Genomic DNA, 8,908 nt, shown 5'->3' on the forward strand with positions numbered 1-8,908 from the left:
AATCATCAGGTCAATTAACAGTTTTTAATGACGTTAGAAATATATTTCAATTAATAATCTAGGTAATTTTATTATTGTATAAGAGAGCAATTATGAATTTCATTTTTTTAGTTAATTATGTTAAATAAAAAATACTAACAATGAGGTATTTGTGATTTTTCAAATTACAGGGGGCAATTTGTACTTTAAACAAATCTCAGGGGGTGTATTTGTAATTTATTCTAAAAATTAAGGTTTTAAAAACTAAAATTTAACGATAAAATTATTTTTTAGATACAAAATATTTTTGTTGTGAAAAGTGTCGTCATTATATTTTTAGCAACAAAAATTGAACATCAGTAATGAATTATTATCCTTTTGAAACTAAATTTTTTGTCTTAAAAAATAAAACCAAATTATTTTGTCCTTAAAAATCTATTTACTTGTGATATTTTTAAAATTTTGTCACTAAAAATCTTATTTTTGACGTTTGGAACGATCTTTTAGCGACTATCCTCACAAAAATAGAAATTGATTCCTAAATGTCTTTTGCAACAAAATTTTAACTTCTAAAGATTAAAAAATGTGGTCTCTGAAACTTTTATATGTTGTGGTGAATGCTAAGATTCCTATCCCTCTTTTTCTTTTTTTTTGGTTTTGTTTTTTCTGGAATTATCCCTATTTTTCCTTTGTCTCTATCCACCCCTCTACTTCTATATAAACCACCACCCTCTTCCTATCTCAATGACTCATATCACCATAGTTAGTTAATATCCTGCATTGCACTACTTCACAAGCACAACTCACCTACTCATATTTACATTCATAAAAAAATATAATAAAAAAAAAAAGGAGAGAGATGGAGATAGTTTTTCCTCTATATGTTCTTATAATCTTTTTCCCCAGTCTACTCTTGTACATTTTCTTGAGAAAAAACAGGAGAAGCCCTCATAAAAGAGCTAAGCTCCCTCCTGGGTCAATGGGGTGGCCTTACATAGGAGAAACACTTCAACTCTACTCCCAAGACCCCAATGTTTTCTTTGCTACCAAACAAAGAAGGTTTTTTCTTATCCCTTTCACATGTGGTTCTGCGTTCTTAGGCCACCTTCTCAATTTTCAATTCTCTCTCTTTACTTTCTTATTTCACAATAGTGCATGACTTTGAATGGTGGTGGTCCTGTGTTTGTTTAGGTATGGTGAAATTTTCAAGACCCATATTCTTGGTTGCCGATGTGTCATGTTAGCTAGCCCTGAGGCGGCTCGGTTTGTGTTGGTGAACCAAGCTCACTTGTTCAAGCCAACTTACCCCAAAAGCAAGGAAAACTTGCTTGGCCCATCCGCGTTGTTCTTCCACCAAGGGAAATATCATATCCGCCTAAGGAAGCTTGTTCAAGGCTCGTTGTCCCCAGAGGCCATTCGCAACTTGGTGGGAGACATTGAAGCCGTGGCAGTCTCTGCCTTGGACTCATGGGCTGGTGGTCAGGTCATTGACACATTCCAAGCGATGAAAAAGGTTGGTTTCACTCAATGTTGTTTGTCCTAAATAATTGGATTGGTCTCTTTATAGCATTCATGGATTTGTTACTCTAAATTGTCTTCTTTTTCTTGTTTTTATCAAACGGGTCCTCTTAAAATTTTGTATTTACAGATGGGTTTATCCATGTACTTCTGTTTTTGTGATGATTTTTCTAATTTATGCTTTCTTTTTCAGTTCTCTTTTGAAGTTGGTATACTTGCTATATTTGGCCATTTGGAGGCTCATTATAGAGAAGAGCTGAAGAAGAACTACAGCATAGTAGAGAAAGGATACAATTCGTTTCCAACAAAAATTCCGGGAACTCCATACAAAAAGGCATTATCAGTAAGTAAAATATTTTAAATTTATACAGAAAAAGCATCTAGAATAGAATGATGTGCCGCGTTACTAGTTGGAACTTGGAAAAAAAAAGTTATAAACTAGGCTTCGTTTGGAAAGTAGGTTGGCTTTTTGACTTTTGAATTTTTTTGGCTATTTTAGCCTAAGCTAAAAAGTTTGGTTTGAGAATAACTTTTTGACTTTTTGGCTTTTTTGACTTTTTTTATAAAAAAAGAGTATAATGATTATGGGTTAGATGTGATGTTTTGTTTGTTGTGGTTAAAATAGCCTATTTTATCTTTTGTGGCTAAAGTAGCCAAAAAAATTCCCAAACCATCTTCCCAAACGGTGCCTAATACACTTTCTGTCTATTTCTAAATGGTGAATTATTTTTTGAAGGCACGGAAGAGGCTAAGTAAGATTCTAAGCAAAATTATTGGGGAGAGGAAGGAGAAGAGGTCTAATGAGAAGGACCTTGTGGGATGTCTCCTGAACTCTAGAGATGATAAAGGTGAAATCTTGACAGAAGATCAGATTGCCGACAACATCATCGGAGTTCTCTTCGCGGCTCAGGACACTACAGCCAGTGTCATGACATGGATTCTCAAGTACCTCCATGACGACCCGAAACTTCTAGAGGCTGTAAAGGTAAGAAGATCTAGAAGAAGTCATAAAAATACTTTCTTATTTTTGAAAACAAAAAAAAAGGGGAGGATCTAGAAGAAGCCTCTCTTGTCCCACCTCTTGTCTTGACTTCAAATTCAATATTGTGTTATTAATGTTGATGTTATCATTTGTAGGCTGAGCAGAAGGCAACAAGTCAATCAAATGAAGAAGGTAATCATCCATTGACATGGACTCAGACAAGAAAGATGCCAATTACTTATAAGGTATGCATAGAGGCCAGATCCTCTGTTTGGAGCCTTCCCTCTTTATCATGATCTTGTGGTGGAGGGGGGTCTTCAGATATTGGATGGGAGAGATCCCTACAGAGAATTCTCTAACTCGTTCTTTGCTACTTTCATGCAAGAAATTGCACATTTTAATCATGGAAAAACCTCATTCGGCTATCGACTTTTCAGGTGATATTAGAGAGCTTGAGAATAGCAAGCATTATATCTTTCACATTCAGAGAGGCAGTAGCTGATGTAGAATACAAGGGTAAGATAACTGCCCAGGGTAAATTATTGAAAAATTATTTGTTAAATTTTGATTAATACGTGAATATTTAAGATTGAAATAACCCAATTTCAGAATAGCCTGAATTTGGGTAAGAAATAACCAGATTTTTTTGTCTGTTTATCCGGGAATTTAACATTATTAAGCTGGAACAGGGTACCTAATTCCAAAAGGGTGGAAGGTTATGCCTTTATTCAGGAATATTCATCACAATCCAGAATTCTTTAACAACCCTCAAAAGTTCGATCCATCAAGATTCGACGTATGGTCTTAATTTCTATAGCTAATTTCAAGCTCAAGGCCTTTCTGAGTTAACTTTCTTTCCTTTTCTTTTTTCTAAATTTTTTTCATGGTGTATGCAGATTGTGCCAAAGCCCTATACATTTATGCCATTTGGCAGCGGGGTACATGCCTGCCCAGGTAACGAGCTAGCCAAGCTGGAGATGCTCATATTGACCCACCACCTAGTCACCAAGTTCAGGTACTGTGTCCAGAAGAACTTGTAAAATCACACAGAGAGAATAATATTTTATTATGTGTGATGTAATTTCTGCCACACACCAAATATACACTCCATAGCATAATTTTAAGCAATATCCCCTAAATGGTCCCTACAAGGAGATTGCACCTTGAGACTTCTAAGGCCAGCATAACATACCAGCAACACAATTCAAGATAAGACTACTTTTCTGTCTAATGTATCACATTTTTTGACGTAAAAACAGTCATGTGATTACTCAAAATCTAGCAGCTAAACCAGGCTTCTCTACAGAGTAGTCTAGTTGGTGTGTTTTGCGGACTCCTCTGCCGAGCATATCATTCATGTAAAAAGATCAGGCTTATTGGATGTCAGTAGCCATATGATCATATTATATTTTAAGAATTGACATCCATTTTTTGAAACAAATGTTTCGATCATGTAGTTAACAATGTCCACTCAACAAAACGAACTGTTCTAATCACAAAAATAGACTGAGATGAGCCCACAACGTGCCTACTGTACCTCTCCAATCAGATTAAGGACATAGAGAAGCATGTTTATTAAAAAAAACTATATATAATTCAAGAGAGAACAATTGAATAAATTCTAGTAATGGAGGGAGACAAATCAGACAAACAAGATCTAGAAGATCTTGGTGAGCTAGTTATATATAGTATATATATTTGACTGATGATGATGATGATGATGATTGTGGTTGTTGCAGGTGGGAAGTTGTGGGATCTAAAAGTGGGATCCAATATAGCCCATTCCCAGTCCCATTGGGTGGACTCCCAGCCAAATTTTGGAGAGAATCTGCCCCCTAAATCCACCAGCATGTGTGCTTCTGATGTTGGCACATCCCAAGCCATCCCTTCCCCAAACTTACCTTTCATTTTTGCTCTCTTTTAACCCATCCCCTTCAAACTCATCTGGGCGTAGAAGATGCCTCTCTCTCTCTCTCTCTCTCTCTCTATATATATATATATATATAATTATATTTATTGCATCTGTCATTTTAAGTCAAGAATTTTACTCTATTCTTGTCTCTTCTATACATATATGTACCTTTTTAACTGGCATTTTGTATTGGTTACATTGATGAATTGGAATTGAAAAGAGTTCCAAGGGAATGAAAGGTAGTGCATTAACCGCAGTGAATTATTCTCTCTCTCTCTCTCCTCTGGTGAATTTATTCTTTGATGTGTTGACTTCTTAAATTTTTTTCTCAGCCCAGCTCGGGTTGAATACTACACTAGTAATGCTAGAGATACCATCGAGGCATAGTTAAAATCATAGAACCACATGGTGTATGATTTACTTGGATGACTTCATGTTCTCTCCTATTGCCACGTGTCTATGTCGTGTATTGTTGTCCTTCAGTGGATTTATGTGTCAGAGGCTGCAAGAGAGCCGCGTGTTACAAGTGTGATTGGCCAACTGAATAAAGTGTGCTCAGCTGGAGGGCACCCTCCAAAGGAACACAACTTTATTGGTCTCATGGGATATACTAGTAAAAAGATGTGGCTTACCCATACCTAAAATCAACATGCGAAATCTTTCAAACCTAAGATGACAGTAAAAATCCTCAGCAAATACTTCTTTAAGTATTTTTTAAATTACTCAAGAAAGTTTTGATTGTAAAAAAAAAAAAAAAAAAGAGAGAGAGAGAGAGAGAGAGAGAGAAGAAAACGAAGAGGAAGAGGAATTTATAGTCCACATGGATGATATATAACAATATAGGAACAATATCATATAACAAATGACAATAACTTTCTGAATTGCACTAGTTTCCAGTCCTAATAGAATTCATGATCACCTCATCATGTGTATGGAAACGTGACAACTGATTTCCTTCAAAAAAGAGATCTGGTTGTAAAAGATTTTATTTATTTATTTTTTTTTGATAAGTGCCAACATTGATTTTCATCAATGCCTAAAATCATGAAAGAGAGAATAAATAAATAAAAAATCATTCAACAACTATAGGATTCATTAGCAAAAACTTCCAGAAAGGTTCTGATTTTCAATAGAAATATTCTCAAAATTCAAGAAAGGTTCAAAACAGAAAGAGGGAAAGAAAATGAAAATGAAAAGGAAAAGGGTTGGTTGTATGCCAAGAAAGAACGATCCATTTTCACATTCATGAGAATTATTCAAGATTGAGAATAACAATTTATTCCAATACAAAAAAGTGCTCGCAATATCTGCTCCTATCATCTCATGAAGAAACAAACAAAGATTTTTTCCCTTATATTTTTAGGAGTAGATGGAGTCTATGAAGAAGGTATTGAAATGAATTCTTTATCAGTCATCAATGTTGCTACTTGCAAAATTAAGAATGGCAATTAGAGTGACATTGACATGAAACTATGACTCAATGCACGGAAGAATAAGCAAACATTTGACATTAACAAATGAACACAAGTACATGGTGACAGTTTTAACTGTTCATGACATGATAAATTTCTTTCTTTCAAACAAAAGATTATTTGGTATTATGATACAACAATGCAGCATGTTACAAATAACTTTACATTCTCTTCCATCAATGACTAGAATGATGCAGTAGATGTACAAAAAGCAAAGTTTGGAATCATAATCGGACCAGCTTAAACATACTGAGAATCTGGATCGGCATATTTATGAATGGCTGTAACAATCCTGTCTTTATCTCTAGTTGGAAACGCTTCCAATAACGCTCCATCTTTGTAGAAGTGAAAGAGGGGCACTGCCTGTGCCACAAAAGAATCGTTTCAACTTCAATGAACAATCGCATATAGAAGTAAAAAAATAAAATTCATGGAGATATCGGTACAATGCTAGGAAGAGAACTACAATGTGAATTGTTGCTCTTTCCCTTTTTAATTTCGACCAACCAAAAAAAAAAAAAAACACTTCAAACCCTTATTTAACCGAAGGTCCATTTTCACATCCTTGGTAAAAGTTTGATAAATTTCACAACAAAATTCATCAATTATAAGAAGGCTACTAGGAGATTTACCTTGATTCTAAGCCGTTCAGCAACCTCAGATTGCTCCTCATATTCATCAATAACCTGTGGTGATTAGCACAGAATCAGAACCTCAATTTAACTTTGCTTTAACCAAATTCATTAAAACGTGATTTTTTTATTTTTTTTTATTTTTAATTTTTTAAGAATAAGAAAAGGAAGCTTGGTGGAGTTGGGTTTTGCAGTACATGTACAAACAATCCTACTTTCACTGCTAAAGATCCTGAAACTTTACAAGGTATATAATTTTATAAAGCAAACTACTCAAAATTGGCTGAAACAATACTCACATTATGTTTCAAGAAGATTACTTTAGCATCTTGATCACCAGAACCCTTGCACAATTTTGAAAAGATTTGCCCTATGTACTTGCAGCTACCGCATGAAGTGCGATAAAAATCCATCACAACTAAAGCATGAGTTTCCTTGGCCTTCTCCAAAATTTTCAAGAACTCCTCATCGGTTCTAACTTCCCTGACACAATCGACCGGACACAGCTCATCATCGTCATCAGAGAACTCTTCGAGATTTTCATTAGCAACACCTTTGACTGCAGTTTCGAATGAGTTACCAAATTTCAAACAATCCAACCTTGAAACTTTCGTGATAGATAGAATCTTTGCTTTCAAACCTCCTGATTTTGTGAGACTTCTGTCAGGAAGTAAATTGGGAACTATGTCGCGCATTCCTGAATCACATTGTCGGTCTGCAATTTTTCTGAAATTGAAAGATGGTTTGTGATACAGAATACTCTGATTTTGCATGACCTGCACAACAACAGTCTATGCTTATGCTTTGAATAGAGAACTTTCAAAATAAAACTTTGACATGTCTTAGCTAATTCTCTCTACAGAATTACTTCTGATTTTCTTATCTGATGTAGAGAAAGATTCTTCACGTAAACATGCGGTTCCTTATACACATAACAACTATTGTTGTAATAAAAATTCTCAAACAGCTAGACCGCTTTCATACCGGAAATTATATTAAAATTTGTGAGCAACAACAAACAAATCGAAATGATGTCACAAAAAAAGTAGATATAAATATTAGAATTATGCATCTACAAAATGCACAGACTGAGAATTGATCGGTGTTATGTAAGCAACAACCAACAAATTCAAATGATGTAAAAAATAGATATAAAAACTAGAATTGTGCATCTACAAATATTACAGATGAGAATAGATCGGTGTTATGTAAACATCAAGATATAATCTTATTGCACAGAGACCATGCATTTGGTATCACGCAACAAATTATTGAAACTTAGTTGTTTCATATACCAGGAATGCCACACACTTCAAAAGGAAAACACCAAATCACCAACCCAGGCAAAAACTAGGGTATTCTATACCACTTCACTCAACCTTGACAAAATCAAATAAATAAATAAAAATGGGAAAACATCAAATATTTTTCAAGAAAATTTGCGGATGTTGACCTACAATTCGGAAGCACATTTTGTTCTCTATTTCTTTACCGGGAGCCTTGTGCACTGGATCATCTTTTTTTATGATACCGACCTTATAACAATGATATAATTAGCACAACATGAATCACTTATGCAGTGAACACTTCCTCTATCCCTATCAATCTATAAAGCTCAACTAAATGCATAACCACACTTTTAACCCATCCACAAATTTCAACCCAGGTCACAACAGAGCCGAAGTCAATTTACTCATAAATCAATCTCTGCTATGTAAATACGACAAGTACATTGACCAACACTAACATGATTTTACTCATAGCAGTTTAAAAAGAAACCGAACCCAACAAAAATGAAACGCAGATTAAAGAAAACAATCAAGATTTTCCAAGAAAGTGGGAAAAGAAAGTAAAAGATTTAAAAACTAGGGTTTTGGTTTCCAGGAAAGAAAGTATTGCTAACCCAGTTGTGGTCTTTGTGGCAGTCAGTGCCCGCGCAAGATAACTGGAGATAGAAATTTTGGATGAGAGAGGACAGGATCAGCCACTGTCATACACACATTACTCTGTTAGGTTTTTGGAAAAATTGCAACTCAATGCCTCATTTTGATTTATATTTCATATAACCCCCTTAGATTTTTCATATTTATTATGATAAGAACATTTTCGTTCGTTTTATGATTAGTGCAATAGAATTTTCTTTCCTTTCTTTTCTTTTCTTTTTTAAAATTATGTTTTCATCAAATAAATGAATCCTAGTTCTATTCCATATATTTTAATAATTGTTGATTTTAAAAATTAAACAAAAGAATTTCCAATATGACTAATAATTTCAATTTTTTTTCATAATTTTCTAAATTTTTCGTAGATAATTATTTAATAATGACTTGTATTTGTTAAATAGTTTCACCAAACCCTTTTGGAATGCTCCCCTAACTATCCATATTTGCTTTTTAATTGAGTATAAATATTC

The 8,908-nt window shown here is 34.3% G+C and overlaps 2 protein-coding genes across 6 annotated transcripts; one reads left to right on the forward strand and one right to left on the reverse strand.

The window, feature by feature from the left end:
- The first annotated feature begins 718 nt into the window (after positions 1 to 718).
- On the forward strand, positions 719 to 4,644 carry LOC114270314 (abscisic acid 8'-hydroxylase CYP707A1). Its single transcript, XM_028211770.2, has 9 exons — positions 719 to 1,038; positions 1,171 to 1,492; positions 1,691 to 1,840; positions 2,234 to 2,482; positions 2,635 to 2,724; positions 2,917 to 2,995; positions 3,169 to 3,275; positions 3,376 to 3,494; positions 4,219 to 4,644. Exons 1-9 carry the CDS (start codon positions 839 to 841, stop codon positions 4,316 to 4,318), a joined length of 1,416 nt encoding a protein of 471 aa, XP_028067571.1. The 5' UTR covers positions 719 to 838; the 3' UTR covers positions 4,319 to 4,644.
- Positions 4,645 to 5,878: 1,234 nt separating this feature from the next.
- Positions 5,879 to 8,532, reverse strand: LOC114270315 (Thioredoxin superfamily protein). Of its 5 annotated transcripts, none has more exons than XM_082922043.1 (5): positions 8,399 to 8,532; positions 7,136 to 7,271; positions 6,795 to 7,054; positions 6,496 to 6,549; positions 5,879 to 6,226 (listed from the first exon to the last, which is right to left on the reverse strand). In XM_082922043.1, the coding sequence occupies exons 2-5, from the start codon at positions 7,266 to 7,268 to the stop codon at positions 6,104 to 6,106; spliced, it is 570 nt and encodes a 189-aa protein (XP_082778169.1). In that variant the 5' UTR covers positions 7,269 to 7,271; positions 8,399 to 8,532; the 3' UTR covers positions 5,879 to 6,103. The 5 variants fall into 5 exon arrangements, with proteins under 5 accessions (XP_082778169.1, XP_028067575.1, XP_028067573.1 ...); XM_028211774.2 differs by lacking the exon at positions 8,399 to 8,532 and adding an exon at positions 7,953 to 8,117; XM_028211772.2 differs by having other exon boundaries at positions 6,795 to 7,271.
- Between the last annotated feature and the right edge of the window lie 376 nt (positions 8,533 to 8,908).

Source organism: Camellia sinensis, chromosome 3 (genome assembly GCF_055761805.1).
Source record: "Camellia sinensis isolate YWXY chromosome 3, ASM5576180v1, whole genome shotgun sequence".
Classification (NCBI taxonomy): Eukaryota; Viridiplantae; Streptophyta; class Magnoliopsida; order Ericales; family Theaceae; genus Camellia; species Camellia sinensis.

Coding starts and splice junctions, on each gene's coding strand:
- LOC114270315 (XM_028211771.2), bottom strand. Junction 6,550..6,794: donor TAATCTTCTTGAAACATAAT/GTGAGTATTGTT, acceptor TAATCACCACAG/GTTATTGATGAATATGAGGA. Junction 6,227..6,495: donor CTGAACGGCTTAGAATCAAG/GTAAATCTCCTA, acceptor TTTGTGGCACAG/GCAGTGCCCCTCTTTCACTT.
- LOC114270314 (XM_028211770.2), top strand. CDS start 839: ATGGAGATAGTTTTTCCTCTATATGTTCTTATAATCTTTTTCCCCAGT. Junction 1,039..1,170: donor TTTGCTACCAAACAAAGAAG/GTTTTTTCTTAT, acceptor GTGTTTGTTTAG/GTATGGTGAAATTTTCAAGA. Junction 3,276..3,375: donor TCGATCCATCAAGATTCGAC/GTATGGTCTTAA, acceptor TGGTGTATGCAG/ATTGTGCCAAAGCCCTATAC.